Source organism: Protomyctophum parallelum, assembly GCF_964188405.1.
Source record: "Protomyctophum parallelum genome assembly, chromosome: 18".
In the NCBI taxonomy this organism is placed as follows: domain Eukaryota; kingdom Metazoa; phylum Chordata; class Actinopteri; order Myctophiformes; family Myctophidae; genus Protomyctophum; species Protomyctophum parallelum.
Window position 1 is genome coordinate 45,094,506 of NC_139716.1, and position 22,084 is coordinate 45,116,589.

Sequence of the window (22,084 nt, forward strand, 5' to 3'; positions counted from 1 at the left end):
GTGCGCGCGCACGCACGCACAAACATGCATTTTGCATTTATGCTACAGAAATGCACGCGCACGCGCACACACACACACATACACACACAGGCACCTCAGTGTTTATTGATGTAAATGATTGATATTATTATTATTAGAACGCCTGTAGTATTTTCTGTACATTTTGAAAATAAAGTGTAATTTAGTTTTAGGACATTTTAACTATTTTAACTGTTTTGTAAAACTGTGGTTCTCAAACTTTATACCACATTTCAACAACCTCCATTACGCCTTCAGACCCCCATAACCAAATGGACCCTTTTGGTTCCATTTGTACACTCTCAGAGTTATAGACCCGTAAGGGTCCATTTGGTTCCATTTGTTACACTCTCAGAGTCACAGACCTGTAAGGGTCCATTTGGTTCCATTTGTACACTCTCAGAGTCACAGACCTGTAAGGGTCCATTTGGTTCCATTTGTACACTCTCAGAGTTACAGACCCATAAGGGTCCATTTGGTTCCATTTGTACACTCTCAGAGTCACAGACCTGTAAGGGTCCATTTGGTTCCATTTGTACACTCTCAGAGTCACAGACCTGTAAGGGTCCATTTGGTTCCATTTGTACACTCTCAGAGTCACAGACCTGTAAGGGTCCATTTGGTTCCATTTGTACACTCTCAGAGTCACAGACCTGTAAGGGTCCATTTGGTTCCATTTGTACACTCTCAGAGTCACAGACCCGTAAGGGTCCATTTGGTTCCATTTGTACACTCTCAGAGTCACAGACCTGTAAGGGTCCATTTGGTTCCATTTGTACACTCTCAGAGTTACAGACCCGTAAGGGTCCATTTGGTTCCATTTGTACACTCTCAGAGTCACAGACCTGTAAGGGTCCATTTGGTTCCATTTGTACACTCTCAGAGTCACAGACCTGTAAGGGTCCATTTGGTTCCATTTGTACACTCTCAGAGTTACAGACCCATAAGGGTCCATTTGGTTCCATTTGTACACTCTCAGAGTCACAGACCTGTAAGGGTCCATTTGGTTCCATTTGTACACTCTCAGAGTTACAGACCCATAAGGGTCCATTTGGTTCCATTTGTACACTCTCAGAGTCACAGACCTGTAAGGGTCCATTTGGTTCCATTTGTACACTCTCAGAGTTACAGACCCATAAGGGTCCATTTGGTTCCATTTGTACACTCTCAGAGTCACAGACCCATAAGGGTCCATTTGGTTCCATGTGTACACTCTCAGAGTTACAGACCCATAAGGGTCCATTTGGTTCCATTTGTACACTCTCAGAGTCACAGACCCATAAGGGTCCATTTGGTTCCATTTGTAATAATTGTGGTTGTTTGCAATAATCACGTTGAACCCTCTCGAATATTATCTAATATTGATGAATTATTGACTTACAGGAGGAGTTCAAAGACTCCATTAAACCACAGCCTTTAATATTATCTAATATTGCTGAATTACGTGACTTACAGGAGGAGTTCAAAGACTCCATTAGGATAATCTTTAGTTTATTGTTTATTGTTTTTAGCTTTTGCCCGACACAGACGTAAACATTTAACATTTAACAAAAGGCAATACTTACAAGTGTTTACAAACACTAACTCAAAATAAAACACAGTAAAATAAAATATAAAATAAGACCAAAAAACCAACGTTCCCCCTTCCCAACAGCAGGGGGAGCTGTTTCCCTTTTTTTGGCTTGAACTGAAGACCAGATTTGGCTTCATTTCAAAGGAGTGATGCATTTAACTACTGATAATAACCCCGTTAAGGTTTAGAGTTGAACATTTATTGAATATTGATTGTGTCGGTTGGTTTCTTACTTTCGTTCTGAATATTGAATTCCATTTATGTTGATGTTTTGATGTTTTCATTGTACAGTAAATGATGTAACCTTACAATACACCACTGTTCCAATCTAAACAATGATGTTCTTTATTTCTTATTGAGTCCTTTGTTTCCTTACACCAGGGGTTCCCAAAGTGGGGTCCGGGGACCCCCAGGGGCCCTTGAGGGAGTTCCAGGGGGTCCCCAGCTAAATGATATTAGGTACCCCAAATAAGTTCTCCTCTGGTATCTACAGGCTGCCTGGTACCCCAAATAAGTTCTCCTCTGGTAGCTACAGGCTACCTGGTACACCTGGTTTACAATAATTCACAAACGGAGCAACATTTTCTTCAGAACGGTGGGTTTATTTTCATGTAGATTTCATAACATTTGTACATTAATGTAGAATATTAATTATTGCATATAATCAAAAGACAGCGTGGCTGATTGCACGATGCAAAGAAGGCACATTGTTGTTTAGATTTGAATGGAAGTTTATGTCGCTTCCAAATAATGTAAAAACACACTGTCTGTAATAATGTAGGGTTAGGGTTAGGGTTAGGCTAACCCTAACCCTAATCCTGTAATAACGAGTTTACGCGCTACGAGCTTGTAGGTCTGCTATTTTTGAAAAATCATGAAAATGTGTTGCAAATCTTAGAATATATATTCTTTCACAGCGACTATTTTTAACTCAAATCTTTGCTCTCATTTCATTTCTTCAGAATGGTCCTCGGGGTCTATAAAGGTGTTTGAATGTGAATTCAATTCACAATTCAATTCACATTCACATTTCAATTGAATTGAATTGTTTGCCCATGAGCTCTGTAAACATAATAAGACAGAGGACGTATGAAAGTCGCTGATTATGTTTTCCTATAAAACGGCTACAGATTAATTTCACTGTCCCTAAATATTATTAATTATTATAATAATAATAAATAATGCAGACTTCAAGAGGAGGCAGGTGTTTCCTGATGAGTGATAATGGAAGAACGTGAGATGATAGAACACTTATATCATTGACCCATTCTGACCGGGAACCCATTTTGGTGTTAGCATCACGTTAGGCTTTAGCTATTGAAAAATAGCAGACCTACAAGCTCATATCGCGCCACCGAGTGGCGCGATACGAGCTTGTAGGTCTGCCATTTTTGAAAAATTGAAGAACGACTGACATTTTTTTAAATCTGATCTCAGGTCAGAATGGGTTAATCAGACCAGTGTGTGTCCAGCGGAAAACCTCGTATTAATCTGATCTCAGGTCAGAATGGATTAATCAGACCGGTGTGTGTGTCCAGCGGAAAACCTCGTATGAATCTGATCTCAGGTCAGAATGGGTTAATCAGACCAGTGTGTGTCCAGCGGAAAACCTCGTATGAATCTGATCTCAGGTCAGAATGGGTGAAGAGCTACAGGGCTGTATTTTGAGTGTGATAATGGAAGAACGTGAGATGATAGAACACTTCTATCGTTGACCCATTTAGGCCTGACGTCGAAATTAAATAAAAGCAGATCTACAAGCTCGTAGCGCGGCACTCGGTGGCGCGCTACGAGCTTGTAGATCTGCTGTTTTTCTACAGCTAAAGTAGAACATACATAATGCTTAGTTAAAACACCAAAAGGGGTTCCCTGAAGTAGAACATATATAATGCTTAGTTAAAACGTGTTTCCCAGTCCGAGTGCGTCACATGTCGTATTCTACCACAGGTCGTTTCCAAGGAAGCAATCTGATTGGTTGAAACAGCCTTCTATAGCCGGTGGGTTTAACCAGCACCGTTCACCACCTATAATCAAAACAAAGAATTCAGCCGCTCTGTTCTCCCAGAGCGCTATAGCAAACTGGGTGGCTTTAGGCTATAGCCAGTTTATTGGGACATTTGTGGTCGTATAGTGACTACATCTGTCATTAAAAACATATATTCTTTCTTTGTTTTAAGGGTAACTGTGGTAGAATTGCAAATATTACACTCGAGGGTGTTGGTTTAACGTGATTATTGTCCCTTCAGTGATGCGGTCAGGAACGAGACGGAGTCGAGTTCCGCAAGCATCACTGAAGTAACCCCTTAACACCCTCTGGTGTAATATTGCTTAATTATGTAACGCCACGGGTACATTGTTTAACTGATTGATTCTATTTCCTATTTATTTCTGTGGTCATTTCGAAAGAAGTCAAAAAGGTGTGGGCGCCTCTGGACTACAGCCAGTGTTGATTTAGTCGACTTTAAGACTACGACGAAAACTGTTTGTCGACTACCCTTTTCTCACTGACGAAAACTAAATGGAAACTAAGCTATAGGTTGACTAACCCATTCTGACCCTAACTAACCCATTCTGACCCTAACTAACCCATTCTGACCGGGCACCCATTTTGGTGTCAGCATCATGTTACGCTTTAGCTATTGAAAAATAGCAGATCTACAAGCTCATATCGCGCCACCGAGTGGCGCGATACGAGCTTGTAGGTCTGCTATTTTTTGATAAATCGAAGAACGACTGACATTTTTAGAATCTGATCTCAGGTCAGAATGGGTTCATCAGACCAGTGTGTGTCCGGCGGAAACCTCGTATGAATCTGATCTCAGGTCAGAATGGGTTCATCAGACCAGTGTGTGTCCAGCGGAAAACCTCGTGTGAATCTGATCTCAGGTCAGAATGGGCTAAAACCAAGACTAAAATGACTTGACAATTTCTAGACTAAAAACTAGACTAAAATGTCAGTAAGGGACTAGTGGACAAGAGATCCAGTACACGTCATTTTACACTTGGTTGCATCATGCTGAAAATAGCCGTTCTACTGCGTTGTGAGCTTGTAGATCAGCTATTTTCAGCGGGTGTAAAATCAGCCATTACGACGGCGTCAAGGCCCGCCAGAACACGAAAAGTCGACTAAATAAACAGTAGATTTAGTCGACTAAAATCTCACGGCATTTAGTCGACTAAAACTAGGCCAACACTAAATCATTCCACGTGACTAAAATGTGACTAAAACTAAGTGAAAACTAGTCTATGACTAAAACTAAAATAGAAATGTTGCTGCTGAGAGAGAACAACACCGCTAGTGTTCAATTAGAACCCGGACAAAGGAATCCGGTCAGGTTTTATGACATCATGAGGTTTCCAACCGACAGAGGGACGACATCCAAAATGGGTCAGAAAGAATTCTCTTGGCACTGAAATATAAAGAACACAACAACAATAAACACTGGCAAAATCGTAAAAAACTAAGCGCTTATTTAACCCAGCAATATTTCCCTTTTAGCCAGGGATTAAAAAAAAAAAGGAACCCCTTTTATTAAAGTAATTTAAAAACAATAATAAAAAAAGCAGCTGTGTGCCTGAGATTGTTGGAATTAAACACGTGACAGTCGGTGTCAAATAATGATCCCCTGTGCGGCCGAGCAGAGACGGATTACAACACCACTCTCCCCCTCACACTGGGGCCCTTTCTGAAAGCAGGCCCTTGACTTGAAGTGCCCTCGGGAGGTTCCCTCGTCAGGAAGTGCCCCTCCAGCTGAATCAAGTTCCCTTGATTAGGGTGCTGGGTATAAAAAACTGTTTGGAAATACACTCGCCCTCCTTGTGCAGAAACAGGAAACAGACACCCTTCGTTGCCATGGTTACCATCATGCATTTTGTTTGTACAGTTATATTGCATTGCATCGTGTATGTTTGTGTGACATGTGGATTTCATTAATATGGAAAAAAGAAATACAGCATGACTGTCAAAAATGACATATACATCCATGGTGTTTATAAATCATTGTGTAAAAAGTTGTTTTGTTTGTGTGGTTTCATTTATAGTTTTTCACGGTGGGGTAAATAAAGAGCCCTTGTGAACATCAGTTGGAGCGTTGTCTATTCTGCATCAGATGAAGATTGTTTAGGAGGAGTTTATTTATCATTTATTTGTGGTGGTTCTTCCATTTGTAGGTCGCGGTTTCCATGCGGACAGAGAGCAGGGCTGCACAAGGCAATGGAGTCTAGATGGGCACAGACTCGCTCTTGAGGGCTTTATAAGCCACTTCCACTCAAGGCTGCTTGGTTTCGGACGACACTTAATATGGCGCAGCCTCGCGTTGAACGCGCATATGGAGGGCAAGTGTGTAGGGCGAGTGGCGAGGAGCTGGTTTCAGAAAGGGGGTGCCACTGCAGTATAGGGCAGTGTCACAGTGAAATTGGTGACCTGCTGAAATATGTGGTGGAGAGTCTGGAGACATCAATCACATTAACAAGACAGTCACATATTTCATCAGGTCACTGATTTCACCGTAACACCGCCATGCTGGAGTGATGGAGTGACCGAGGGTTTATGGCCTTCTGTCAGATAGAGAGAGCACTGCTTCTAAAACTTTAAACATTTCAAGACCGTAACGAGTAAAGAGTTACAGACACCTTAACCCATTCTGACCGGGCACCCATTTTGGTGTCGGCATCATGTCGTGCTTTAGCTATTTAAAAATAGCAGATCTACAAGCTCATATCGCGCCACCGAGTGGCGCGATACGAGCTTGTAGGTCTGCTATTTTTTGAAAAATCGAAGAACGACTGACATTTTTAGAATCTGATCTCAGGTCAGAATGGGTTCATCAGACCAGTGTGTGTGTCCAGCGGAAAACCTCGTATGAATCTGATCTCAGGTCAGAATGGGTTAAGGGTCCAATGGGTTCAGAGTTACAGACCCGTTTGCTCCCTCTCTCTACTTTGAAGGCCAGCCACCGGTTCTAATCTAGAGGTGTGTTTTTGTAGTAGCACTACGGGGACCTCTACTGGTAGCTCTTGGGTACTACGGGGTCTCCGTACATGCAGTCCTACGGGGACCTCTACTGGTAGCTTTTGGGTACTACGGGGTCTCCGTACATGCAGTCTTCCTCCAACGCCAGGTTGTAAGAGCTTCCACTTCCTCCCTTGTAGGCGCTGGTGACGATCCTCAGCCAGCCCTTCTCCCCCTGAGGAGAGACAGACAGGCAGACAGACAGACAGACAGACAGACAGACAGACAGACAGACAGACAGGCAGGCAGGCAGACAGGCAGGCAGGCAGACAGGCAGACAGGCAGACAGACAGGCAGGCAGGCAGGCAGGCAGACAGGCAGACAGACAGGCAGGCAGACAGGCAGGCAGGCAGGCAGACAGGCAGACAGGCAGACAGACAGGCAGACAGACAGGCAGGCAGGCAGGCAGGCAGACAGGCAGACAGACAGGCAGGCAGACAGGCAGGCAGGCAGGCAGACAGGCAGACAGGCAGACAGACAGGCAGGCAGGCAGGCAGACAGGCAGACAGACAGGCAGACAGACAGGCAGGCAGACAGACAGACAGACAGACAGACAGACAGACAGTTTTAGACACATGTTTAAACACATGTTTTTCTGTAGCACTGTGAATTAGGCAAGACTTGGTTACCCTTAATTCCCACATAAATGAGTAGTTTACCCCGCAAGAAATGACTTATTCTCTATCAATTAAAGGACCACTTCACCACTTTTCAACCTATCTTCATATTCAGTATTTTAGCTGTGACGTGAGCGCCCCCTCCTGAGATACTTCCGGGTCCTACTTTTGTGTCGCTTTTGTGTCCCCATGGAGTTATACTGTGACGCTACGTTGGACTAAATCTGAGACGAAAACAACCACGAAAGTCTCATTTTACCGCTTTCCTCGCAACAACAAAGCTGCGCTGCTCTCCAAAATCTGACAGTGACAGGCCGTCTGCCCCACATGGAATATTTTCGCCATTTTATTTGATTGTGTCAACTAAATCCTCATTAATGCAAACTAGATTCAACATACTCAAGGCTGCACACATTCTAAATATACCCCAGAAATATTTTACCGATCAAATGGACTGTTGCCACCTTCAATAATAATGATAATAATAGTCTTTATTGTCTCCACATCATATATTTTTGTTCTCATGGACACTTGTACAAAACATTAATAATTCTACTCGAGTTGGAAGCATTAAGACCCATTTTAACCCTCTATGACTTCCTTTCTGAAAAATAACGTCAATTTAAAAAGATTCACGCGTTTAGATATTCTATTTACAATGGGATGCGGACGGGAGCTGGTGCCACTTGGACCCGGACGTAACGTAGCACTACAAAATGATGTCGGACTTAAATACTGAATAATCGGTCCTCACTAATAATCATGAAAAAAATGGTGCAATTATTTTCTACTCGGTCTGTGTCTCATAGGAGGGCTGTGGGCAGTTCAGAAACTGTCTTCCAGTGACATCATCGATGGGGAATACAAGCTAATAAAAACTGCAGGCTTTCTAGTCCTGAAAAGTTGCAATGCGAAAATGGAAGCCATCGTTCTCACGATAATGAAAATCTAAATAATTTTGTAAAGAAATCTTGTTTAAAAAGAAATCTGCCTAATGATGATGTGACGTCACTGGAAGACGGTTTCTAAACTGCCCACAGCCCTCCTATGAGACACAGACTGAGTAGGTGTAAGAGACTCACCTCTCACCCCAAACACATCTCTCTGTTTTTACTAAAACTACAACATGACGTCACTGAGCCGCGGTGGTAAGAGACTCACCGCTCACCCCAAACACATCTCTCTGTTTTTACTAAAACTACAACATGACGTCACTGAGCCGCGGTGGTAAGAGACTCACCTCTCACCCCAAACACATCTCTCTGTTTTTACTAAAACTACAACATGACGTCACTGAGCCGCGGTGGTAAGAGACTCACCGCTCACCCCAAACACACCTCTCTGTTTTTACTAAAACTACAACATGACGTCACTGAGCCGCGGTGGTAAGAGACTCACCGCTCAACCCAAACACATCTCTCTGTTTTTACTAAAACTACAACATGACGTCACTGAGCCGCGGTGGTAAGAGACTCACCGCTCACCCCAAACACATCTCTCTGTTTTTACTAAAACTACAACATGACGTCACTGAGCCGCGGTGGTAAGAGACTCACCTCTCACCCCAAACACATCTCTCTGTTTTTACTAAAACTACAACATGACGTCACTGAGCCGCGGTGGTAAGAGACTCACCGCTCACCCAAACACATCTCTCTGTTTTTACTAAAACTACAACATGACGTCACTGAGCCGCGGTGGTAAGAGACTCACCGCTCACCCCAAACACATCTCTCTGTTTTTACTAAAACTACAACATGACGTCACTGAGCCGCGGTGGTAAGAGACTCACCGCTCACCCCAAACACACCTCTCTGTTTTTACTAAAACTACAACATGACGTCACTGAGCCGCGGTGGTAAGAGACTCACCGCTCACCCCAAACACATCTCTCTGTTTTTACTAAAACTACAACATGACGTCACTGAGCCGCGGTGGTAAGAGACTCACCGCTCACCCCAAACACATCTCTCTGTTTTTACTAAAACTACAACATGACGTCACTGAGCCGCGGTGGTGAGAGACTCACCTCTCACCCCAAACACACCTCTCTGTTTTTACTAAAACTACAACATGACGTCACTGAGCCGCGGTGGTAAGAGACTCACCGCTCACCCCAAACACACCTCTCTGTTTTTACTAAAACTACAACATGACGTCACTGAGCCGCGGTGGTAAGAGAATCACCGCTCACCCCAAACACACCTCTCTGTTTTTACTAAAACTACAACATGACGTCACTGAGCCGCGGTGGTAAGAGACTCACCGCTCACCCCAAACACACCTCTCTGTTTTTACTAAAACTACAACATGACGTCACTGAGCCGCGGTGGTAAGAGACTCACCGCTCACCCCAAACACATCTCTCTGTTTTTACTAAAACTACAACATGATGTCACTGAGCCGCGGTGGTAAGAGACTCACCGCTCACCCCAAACACACCTCTCTGTTTTTACTAAAACTACAACATGACGTCACTGAGCCGCGGTGGTAAGAGACTCACCGCTCACCCCAAACACATCTCTCTGTTTTTACTAAAACTACGACATGACGTCACTGAGCCGCGGTGGTAAGAGACTCACCGCTCAGCGCTCACCCCAAACACATCTCTCTGTTTTTACTAAAACTACAACATGACGTCACTGAGCCGCGGTGGTAAAAGACTCACCTCTCACCCCAAACACATCTCTCTGTTTTTACTAAAACTACAACATGACGTCACTGAGCCGCGGTGGTAAAAGACTCACCTCTCACCCCAAACACACCTCTCTGTTTTTACTAAAACTACAACATGACGTCACTGAGCCGCGGTGGTAAGAGACTCACCGCTTGCCCCAAACACATCTCTCTGTTTTTACTAAAACTACAACATGACGTCACTGAGCCGCGGTGGTAAGAGACTCACCGCTCACCCCAAACACATCTCTCTGTTTTTACTAAGCACAGTTTCGGTGGTCATTTGGTCAACCTGTTATCTTTAGTTACCTGAACAAATATAGAAAATTATTTCTATGATTCTATATGTTCAGGTTTTCGCGGCTAGATAAATATCAATTTGGGTCTCCTTGACTTGAGAAGGTTTAAGGTTTCATCCACTGACCTACTGTACAACGACATGCCTACTGTATAGACATACTCCTACTGTACGAACGAACATGACCTGAAATAGCCACGGCTAGATCTATACACTGACACGAAAACGCGTATTCAGGGCGGAGTCACCACCCCCAGGGTAAGTTGTGCTTTGCTCTCGTTCACTGCAATGCAATTTGCGGCATTCCCAAAACAATATTGCGCAGAGTAGCGATTATCAAACGTATTTGCAATGCCATACGTTGAAAGATCTGTTGCCCGTGGACAAGGCACGTTACCTCCGCAAGTTAGATATTATCGGCATAGATGTTTGTCCGTATGTGATTAAGGATTGGAAAAAGTTGCATTGGCAGCCATAGAAAATTCTGCCCAGGGTAAAAAACCGGATGTGACGTTTTTGGGCGTTCCTGTCTTGTTTCGTGTCAGTGTATATCAAGTGGTTTAACGTGTTAAAGGGATTGTGACATTTAAAACACATTTTTGTAGATTTTTTGGCTTTTTTGGCTTTTCTTGACATCAATTTCACAAAAAAAAAACGAAATTTGAACATTCAGTGTATTCTCTGCTGTCTGGACTTTTGTGAATAATTATGCAAAAATGTCTCATCTGGTTGGACGGCAGGCATATACGTAGATCCCTGCTAAATCTCCGCCCCCTCCCCTCTGCTCCCTGCCTAGTGCCTACCCTCACTTCCTCATTGTGACCGCGACTTTGTTTCTTTGTAATACTTACTAATAATGGCTTCTAGAGAAAAATCAATCTGCTCTGTTGTTGGCTGTGGATACCAACTTACACTCGATACCAACTGGCCTAGATGACTCTTTTATTTTTGACGACGTTCCTACCACGTTGTCAAAGAAGCGCATCTTGGGTTGACAGGAAAGGGGGAATTACCGACATCTACAGGCTAAAATAATGTGTTTTTCCATGGCTTCTCAGGATGAACTTTACACATGCACAAACACTCGTGTCAAGAAATACTGGAGTGGAGTTGAGTGTTCAAACTTTTTAGACACGTTTGAAGGACCATGGCCAAGACTTTTAATGTTGTTAAAATTATGTTATAAATCATGTCATAATACCTTTAAGATCTTACCCACGGCTCTCGCCAGGAGTTGCGAACGACGCAGTGTTTTACCCATTTAGGCCAGACGTCGAAATTAAAAAAAAAGTCTTCTAAATCCTGACAGTTTTCTGAAAAAACCTATGAAAAAGGGGTTCCCGTCTAGAATGGGTCAAGAACTTACCCAAGGCTCGCGAACGACCCAGTGTTTAACCCATTCTGAACGGGAACCCATTTTGGCGTCAGCATCACGTTATGCTTTAGCTATTGAAAAATAGCAGATCTACAAGCTCATAGCGCGCCACCGAGTGGCGCGCTACGAGCTTGTAGGTCTGCTGTTTTAGAAAAATCGGAGAACGACTTGACATTTTTAGAATCTGATCTCAGGTCAGAATGGGTTATAATCAGACCAGTGTGTGTGTCCATTGGAAAACCTCGTATGAATCTGATCTCAGGTCAGAATGGGTTATGGACTCACCCACGGCTCTCCCCAGGAGTTGCGTACCACCCAGTACTCCAGTCCGTCCTCCACGCCCCAGCCGGCCACCGATACGATGTGGTTGACGTACGGACTCTCCTGGTACTCGGAGTAAACGCCTCCCGTGTACGCATCCAGCTGCTCTGTGGCCATGATCCCACAGCTGGAGAGGACACGAATAACACCAGAATAATTATGATCCCACAGCTGGAGAGGACACGAATAACACCAGAATAATTATGATCCCACAGCTGGAGAGGACACGAATAACACCAGAATAATTATGATCCCACAGCTGGAGAGGACACGAATAACACCAGAATAATTATGATCCCACAGCTGGAGAGGACACGAATAACACCAGAATAATTATGATCCCACAGCTGGAGAGGACACGAATAACACCAGAATAATTATGATCCCACAGCTGGAGAGGACACGAATAACACCAGAATAATTATGATCCCACAGCTGGAGAGGACTGTTATTATCTATTATCTATAAATCATCAGAACCTGATGGCTCCTCCTGTGTAGATCTATAAATCATCAGAACCTGATGGCTCCTCCTGTGTAGATCTATAAATCATCACAACCTGATGGCTCCTCCTGTGTAGATCTATAAATCGTCACAACCTGATGGCTCCTCCTGTGTAGATCTATAAATCGTCACAACCTGATGGCTCCTCCTGTGTAGATCTATAAATCATCACAACCTGATGGCTCCTCCTGTGTAGATCTATAAATCATCACAACCTGATGGCTCCTCCTGTGTAGATCTATAAATGGTCACCTGATGGGACCCCCGGTGTAGATCTATAAATGGTCACCTGATGGGACCCCCGGCGTAGATCTATAAATGGTCACCTGATGGGACCCCCGGCGTAGATCTCAGCCATCATCTTCTCCCTGCCGCTGACCTCCCCGTAATCTGCAACCTTCCACAGCGTGAAGTTCTGGATGATGTTGCACTGGCCGAACGTGGTGCAGGTCCCACACTGGTTGAAGGGCTTACACTCTGTCAGGAGGAGGAGAGACGACATGTCATCACCTGGTTGACTACATGTTATCACCTGGTTGACTACATGTTATCACCTGGTTGACTACATGTTATCACCTGGTTGACTACATGTTATCACCTGGTTGACTACATGTCATCACCTGGTTGACTACATGTTATCACCTGGTTGACTACATGTCATCACCTGGTTGACATGCTATCACCTGGTTGATAACATGTTATCACCTGGTTGACTACATGTTATCACCTGGTTGAAGGGCTTACACTCTGTCAGGAGGAGACAACATGTTATCACCTGGTTGACTACATGTTATCACCTGGTTGAAGGGCTTACACTCTGTCAGGAGGAGGAGAGACGACATGTTATCACCTGGTTGACTACATGTTATCACCTGGTTGACTACATGTTATCACCTGGTTGACTACATGTTATCACCTGGTTGACTACATGTTATCACCTGGTTGACTACATGTTATCACCTGGTTGACTACATGTTATCACCTGGTTGACTACATGTCATCACCTGGTTGACTACATGTTATCACCTGGTTGACTACATGTTATCACCTGGTTGACTACATGTCATCACCTGGTTGACTACATGTTATCACCTGGTTGACTACATGTTATCACCTGGTTGACTACATGTTATCACCTGGTTGACATGTTATCACCTGGTTGACAACATGTTATCACCTGGTTGACTACATGTTATCACCTGGTTGACTACATGTTATCACCTGGTTGACTACATGTTATCACCTGGTTGACGACATGTTATCACCTGGTTGACTTCATGTTATCACCTGGTTGACTACATGTTATCACCTGGTTGACTACATGTTATCACCTGGTTGACTACATGTTATCACCTGGTTGACGACATGTTATCACCTGGTTGACTTCATGTTATCACCTGGTTGACTACATGTTATCACCTGGTTGACTACATGTTATCACCTGGTTGACATGTTATCACCTGGTTAACATGTTATCACCTGGTTAACATGTTATCACCTGGTTAACATGTTATCACCTGGTTAACATGTTATCACCTGGTTGACAACATGTTATCACCTGGTTGACATGTTATCACCTGGTTAACATGTTATCACCTGGTTGATAACATGTTATCACCTGGTTAACATGTTATCACCTGGTTGACATGTTATCACCTGGTTAACATGTTATCACCTGGTTGACATGTTATCACCTGGTTGACTACATGTTATCACCTGGTTGACAACATGTCATCACCTGGTTGACAACATGTTATCACCTGGTTGACTACATGTTATCACCTGGTTGACAACATGTCATCACCTGGTTGACTACATGTTATCACCTGGTTGACAACATGTTATCACCTGGTTGACTACATGTTATCACCTGGTTGACAACATGTTATCACCTGGTTGACTACATGTCATCACCTGGTTGACTACATGTTATCACCTGGTTGACTACATGTTATCACCTGGTTGACAACATGTTATCACCTGGTTGACTACATGTCATCACCTGGTTGACATGTTATCACCTGGTTGACTACATGTTATCACCTGGTTGACAACATGTTATCACCTGGTTGACTACATGTTATCACCTGGTTGACTACATGTTATCACCTGGTTGACTACATGTTATCACCTGGTTGACTACATGTTATCACCTGGTTGACTACATGTTATCACCTGGTTGACTACATGTTATCACCTGGTTGACATGTTATCACCTGGTTGACAACATGTTATCACCTGGTTGACTACATGTTATCACCTGGTTGACTACATGTTATCACCTGGTTGACGACATGTTATCACCTGGTTGACTTCATGTTATCACCTGGTTGACTACATGTTATCACCTGGTTGACTACATGTTATCACCTGGTTGACTACATGTTATCACCTGGTTGACGACATGTTATCACCTGGTTGACTTCATGTTATCACCTGGTTGACTACATGTTATCACCTGGTTGACATGTTATCACCTGGTTAACATGTTATCACCTGGTTAACATGTTATCACCTGGTTAACATGTTATCACCTGGTTGATAACATGTTATCACCTGGTTGACAACATGTTATCACCTGGTTGACATGTTATCACCTGGTTAACATGTTATCACCTGGTTGATAACATGTTATCACCTGGTTAACATGTTATCACCTGGTTGACATGTTATCACCTGGTTAACATGTTATCACCTGGTTGACATGTTATCACCTGGTTGACTACATGTTATCACCTGGTTGACATGTTAGTGAACTCACGTTGGTCCTTGGCCTGGTAGTTGTTGCAGGTCTCGTCGGGGATGCCGTGCGTGCTGGCGTACTCCCAGACCCCAGAATGGTCTCCCCCGTGGCAGCTGCCCGCGTCGCCACAGTCGATCACGTGCTGCACCGAGAGGTAGGACGACGGCCACGCCCCCTTCCGCCGGATGTTGATGCGATCTGAGAACAAAGCGTTAAAAACGTCACGTAACGTTTATCATTAACCCCCGTTCTGACCTCAGATCAGATTCTAAGAAACGTCTTCTACATCCTGACAGTTTTTCATTCTGACCTGAGATCAGATTCTATAAATGTCTTCTACATCCTGACAGTTTTCTGAAAAAAAGCTATGTTTCTATGTCAGTCGTTCTTCGATTTTTTCAAAAATAGCAGACCTAGCTTGTAGATCTGCTATTTTTCAATAGCTAAAGCATAACGTAATGTTAACACCAAAACGGGTTCCCGTCTAAAATGGGTTCTTATATATAGGCGTGTACTGTACTGTATAACCACACCAAAAGACTCACAATACGACAGTATTGTGATAACCGCTCTGCTCCTTCGCCTGGAAAAAGGAGCTAGCCAGCTTCGGTGGTTCGGGGCATCTGGTTAGGATGCCTCTCGGGCGTCTCCCTAGGGAGGTCCTCCACTGGGAGGAGACCCCTGGGGGCAGACCAAGGACCACGTCCCACTGGGAGGAGACCCCGGGGCAGACCAAGGACCACGTCCCACTGGGAGGAGACCCCGGGGCAGACCAAGGACCACGTCCCACTGGGAGGAGACCCCGGGGCAGACCAAGGACCACGTCCCACTGGGAGGAGACCCCGGGGCAGACCAAGGACCACGTCCCACTGGGAGGAGACCCCGGGGCAGACCAAGGACCACGTCCCACTGGGAGGAGACCCCGGGGCAGACCAAGGACCACGTCCCACTGGGAGGAGACCCCGGGGCAGACCAAGGACCACGTCCCACTGGGAGGAGACCCCGGGGCAGACCAAGGATCACGTCCCACTGGGAGGAGACCCCGGGGCAGACCAAGGACCACGTCCCACTGGGAGGAGACCCCCGGGGCAGACCAAGGACCACGTCCCACTGGGAGGAGACCCCGGGGCAGACCAAGGACCACGTCCCACTGGGAGGAGACCCCGGGGCAGACCAAGGACCACGTCCCACTGGGAGGAGACCCGGAGTCTGGAGCACTCTGGTGGAGCTGTTGCCCCCGCGACCCGACTACGGATAAGCGGTTGAAGATGGATGGATGGAAGTTAACAATATTTTTTTTCCATAAATCCCAGTTTTGTGAAACAGACAGTGTGAAACAGACAGTGTGAAACAGACAGTGAACAGACAGTGAACAGACAGTGAACAGACAGTGTGAAACAGACAGTGAACAGACAGTGAACAGACAGTGAACAGACAGTGTGAAACAGACAGTGAACAGACAGTGAACAGACAGTGAACAGACAGTGTGAAACAGACAGTGAACAGACAGTGAACAGACAGTGAACAGACAGTGTGAAACAGACAGTGAACAGACAGTGAACAGACAGTGAACAGACAGTGAACAGACAGTGTGAAACAGACAGTGAACAGACAGTGAACAGACAGTGAACAGACAGTGTGAAACAGACAGTGAACAGACAGTGAACAGACAGTGAACAGACAGTGAACAGACAGTGAACAGACAGTGAACAGACAGTGTGACAGGATTCTGGATCGTCACAACACAATCATCAATGGCTAATGTATTTAGGAGAAACAGACCACCTTGTAGCTAATATAATATAATATAATATAATATAATATAATATCCCAGCAAATATGTTGTAATATTTGTGTCGGAGCCAAAGAATGCTTAGCTACAGTATTTTGTCACTTGGTTGGTGATGGGTGTGGTTCACCGCATTGACGTTCCGTTATCGGTGGGAGCGTCTCTGTGGGCGTGGCGGCCGTGGCCCCTGGAAGTCAACAAATACGGGTGTCTACAGCAGCTCGCCCCTAACGCCAGGGCGTCTGCGTCGCGTCTCCGTCAACGTCGGGAATGTTCCCTTTTAATCAATGGAGGGCGGCTGCACTGCCCGCGTTGCGTCGCGTCTCCGTCAACGTCGGGAATGTTCCCTTTTAATCAATGGAGGGCGGCTCCACTGCCCGCGTCGCGTCTCCGTCACCATCAAATTGAACCGGTTCGTTTTTTGACGCACGCACGCGTGACGCAACGCGACGCGCCCAGTGGAGCCCTGGCGTTAGGCTGTTTGAACCTGGAGGCAGGGTGAGCTGGGAGGATACACTTTGTTGACCGCACAATATACTTTGATTAGTTTGATTCATTCACGTTTTGTTTGCTCACTGTTTTGATTGTTATTTATTGGATTCTTTGCACATATTTATTGCATATATATATATATATATATATATTTATATTTATTGTATTGTAATATTTGGTGCACTGAGCTATATAAACATTTTAATCCATTCTGAACGGGAACCCATTTTGGTGTCAGCATCATGTTATGCTTTAGCTATTGAAAAACAGCAGATCTACAAGCTCATAGCGCGCCACCGAGTGGCGCGATACGAGCTTGTAGGTCTGCTGTTTTTGAAAAATAAAAAAAACGACTGACATTTTTAGAATCTGATCTCAGGTCAGAATGGGTTAAATCAGACCAGTGTGTGTCCAGTGGAAACCTGGTATGAATCTGATCTCAGGTCAGAATGGGTTAAACTTTGAGCTCGTTTGGATATGAATCATTTTATCATTGTTTTATCGCGCGTCATTACAGCTTGTTTTATCTCCCAGGTTTAGCCTGCCGGCGTGTGTGTGTGTGTGTGTGTGTGTGTGTGTGTGTGTGTGTGTGTGTGTGTGTGTGTGTGTGTGTGTGTGTGTGTGTGTGTGTGTGTGTGTGTGTGTGTGTTGAGGGCATGCCGGAGCAGAGCCCTGTGGTTACATTGATGGGTAGTGTAGTGGTGCATCATGGGTAGTGTAGTGTAGTGGTGCATCATGGGTAGTGTAGTGGAGCAGAGCCCTGTGGTTACAGTGAGGCAGCATTGATTGGTTGCACCTGTGTGAGCTGAGCTCAGTCACAACAAGCTGAGTCTCAGTGGAGTAAGGAGCTCTGCCCACGCCTAAAAAGAGTGTCCTTAAATAAAGAATATAAGATAAGTTAACGTAGCTCTCCTAAAATAATCGGCAGAAGGCGCACACGGTATGTTACATGTTGTTGTTTTCTTTGTCTAAACAGTGTTTAGACAGATTCTGTCGCTCGTTTAATTGTTTGTGTACGTCTCATTGTGTTTGTTTATAATATATTTCATGATTCATGGACACTTTAAAAGGACATCATGATTGACTGACAACGAGGACATTCATGTTTCATTCGTTGTGTTTAAAATAGGGCCGGGACTAATTGCGATTAATTTAGATGAATTAACTACAGAAAAATTAATCGCGATTAACTACAGATAAATTAATCGCACCTTTTTTTTCACCGCGGAACGTTTCTCACTGGGCGCTTTTCTATAGTACTGAAAACTGGAAATAATAAAAAGTCACCCCATTTTGTGTTGCCTAGAACTGGAGGTCTGACAAAAAACAGTAACAATATGAAGTAAGTAGGCTACAGCTTTGTGATGTCACTGAGATGTACTTGTTACTGTTACTAATGTTTTTTCAGACCTCCAGTTCTAGGCAACACAGAATGGGGTGACTTTTTATTATTATTTCCACAACAGGTATATTAATGACAGTAAAATGTTGAAAATGAGTGGTATCCTGTAGTCACTAATCATTGATTCACTGGGATACCAAAAAAACATTAAAAAAAAAGGTTTCTCGCTGTTCTCGGGTTGAATATTGATATGCGATTAAAATGCGATTAATCTAGATTAATTAATCGCAAAGCCTCTGATTAATTAGATTATTTTTTTTAATCGAGTCCCAGCTCTAGTTTAAAAGGATGTTGTTCTGTTTTTCACGTTGTCTTTGGGGAAATAAACAACCTCGATATATATATATATATATATATATATGGAGCGTTTGTTATTCTGCTGGACAGGAGCGGTTATACTTATACACCTCATGTACAATAACTAACTATAGAAATGTGTGTGTGATCAAATGTTACAGGTGTAATAATGATCCTAATTATTTTGTGTAGGCGACAGCCTTGAATGTTGCTCTTGGAGGACATTTAAAGGTATATTCAGTGATTTCACTTAATTCAAATATCACTTATTTTTTTGTTTTGTTGTGATAATCCTCCCTACTATAGAGTGTGCTGGCCATATAAGGAGTTCCTCCCTGTCCCCAGTTAACCCCTGGGGGGGGTCAAAAAACCTTAGGTTTCGTTTTTGACTCTCTATCCTGATTGGACGAAAGGCTGGGTCCCACAGCCAAAAACGAAACCTAAGGTTTTTTGAGTGAAATCACTGAATATAGCTTTAAAGAAAGTTTCATTTGGAGACAGTCATTACATACAGTACTCTATTACATATACAGTACTCTATTACATACAGTACTCTATTACATACAGTACTCTATTACATAGAGTACTCTATTACATACAGTACTCTATTACATACAGTACTCTATTACATACAGTACTCTATTACATATACAGTACTCTATTACATACAGTACTCTATTACATACAGTACTCTATTACATACAGTACTCTATTACATGCAGTACTCTATTACATACAGTACTCTATTACATACAGTACTCTATTACATACAGTACTCTATTACATACAGTACTCTATTACATACAGTACTCTATTACATACAGTACTCTATTACATACAGTACTCTATTACATACAGTACTCTATTACATACAGTACTCTATTACATATACAGTACTCTATTACATATACAGTACTCTATTACATGCAGTACTCTATTACATACAGTACTCTATTACATACAGTACTCTATTACATACAGTACTCTATTACATACAGTACTCTATTACATACAGTACTCTATTACATACAGTACTCTATTACATATACAGTACTCTATTACATACAGTACTCTATTACATACAGTACTCTATTACATACAGTACTCTATTACATACAGTACTCTATTACATACAGTACTCTATTACATACAGTACTCTATTACATATACAGTACTCTATTACATATACAGTACTCTATTACATACAGTACTCTATTACATACAGTACTCTATTACATACAGTACTCTATTACATATACAGTACTCTATTACATACAGTACTCTATTACATACAGTACTCTATTACATACAGTACTCTATTACATACAGTACTCTATTACATACAGTACTCTATTACATACAGTACTCTATTACATATACAGTACTCTATTACATATACAGTACTCTATTACATAGAGTACTCTATTACATACAGTACTCTATTACATACAGTACTCTATTACATATACAGTACTCTATTACATATACAGTACTCTATTACATATACAGTACTCTATTACATACAGTACTCTATTACATATACAGTACTCTATTACATATACAGTACTCTATTACATACAGTACTCTATTACATACAGTACTCTATTACATACAGTACTCTATTACATACAGTACTCTATTACATATACAGTACTCTATTACATACAGTACTCTATTACATACAGTACTCTATTACATACAGTACTCTATTACATACAGTACTCTATTACATATACAGTACTCTATTACATACAGTACTCTATTACATATACAGTACTCTATTACATATACAGTACTCTATTACATACAGTACTCTATTACATACAGTACTCTATTACATATACAGTACTCTATTACATATACAGTACTCTATTACATATACAGTACTCTATTACATACAGTACTCTATTACATACAGTACTCTATTACATACAGTACTCTATTACATACAGTACTCTATTACATACAGTACTCTATTACATACAGTACTCTATTACATATACAGTACTCTATTACATACAGTACTCTATTACATACAGTACTAATCATGGTTCTAGATCTGGCCTTGGAACAGAAAGAGACAACGCTTGAGGACCATTATATAGACATGATGCTTTAACCCATTCTGGTGTTAGCACTATTTAAGCTTTAGCTATTGAAAAATAGCAGATCTATTCTTCCATAGACCTTTTAGGGCCCTTTAGGGCCTTAGGGACCTACACGCCATAGACCTTAGGGCCCTTAACCCATTTTGGTGTTAGCATCATGTTATGCTTTAGCTATTGAAAAATAGCAGATCTACAAGCTCGTAGCGCGCCACCGAGTGGCGCGCTACGAGCTTGTAGATCTGCTATTTTTGAAAAATCGAAGAACGACTGAAATTTTTTAGAATCTGATCTCAGGTCAGAATGGGTTGATCAGACCAGTGTGTGTCCAGTGGAAACCTCGTTATGAATCTGATCTCAGGTCAGAATGGGTTATGATCAGACCAGTGTGTGTCCAGTGGAAACCTCGTTATGAATCTGATCTCAGGTCAGAATGGGTTATAATCAGACCAGTGTGTGTCCAGTGGAAACCTCGTTATGAATCTGATCTCAGGTCAGAATGGGTTAATCAGACCAGTGTGTGTCCAGTGGAAACCTCGTATGAATCTGATCTCAGGTCAGAATGGGTTAATCAGACCAGTGTGTGTCCAGTGGAAACCTCGTATGAATCTGATCTCAGGTCAGAATGGGTTAATCAGACCAGTGTGTGTCCAGTGGAAACCTCGTATGAATCTGATCTCAGGTCAGAATGGGTTAATCAGACCAGTGTGTGTCCAGTGGAAACCTCGTTATGAATCTGATCTCAGGTCAGAATGGGTTGATCAGACCAGTGTGTGTCCAGTGGAAACCTCGTTATGAATCTGATCTCAGGTCAGAATGGGTTAATCAGACCAGTGTGTGTCCAGTGGAAACCTCGTTATGAA

General features: G+C 43.0%; 1 protein-coding gene across 4 annotated transcripts in view; it reads right to left on the bottom strand.

Annotated features, from left to right (window-relative positions):
- Positions 1–22,084, bottom strand: part of ctsz (cathepsin Z) — a 241,514-nt gene that overhangs the window by 213,779 nt on the left and 5,651 nt on the right. Inside the window, exons 3-7 of one of the 4 annotated variants that reach the window (XR_014570680.1) lie at positions 15,155–15,334; positions 12,720–12,870; positions 11,854–12,016; positions 6,650–6,777; positions 6,532–6,592 (exon numbers count right to left, since the gene is read on the bottom strand). Coding sequence is in view for 3 of the 4 variants with exons in the window: in XM_083789061.1 (XP_083645187.1) it covers positions 6,652–6,777; positions 11,854–12,016; positions 12,720–12,870; positions 15,155–15,334 (620 nt within the window). In the remaining variant the exon portion in view is untranslated. Of the gene's footprint in view, positions 1–4,349; positions 6,778–11,853; positions 12,017–12,719; positions 12,871–15,154; positions 15,335–22,084 lie in introns of those variants that run through there. The other 3 variants (XM_083789060.1, XM_083789061.1, XM_083789059.1) reach the window with 3 other exon arrangements.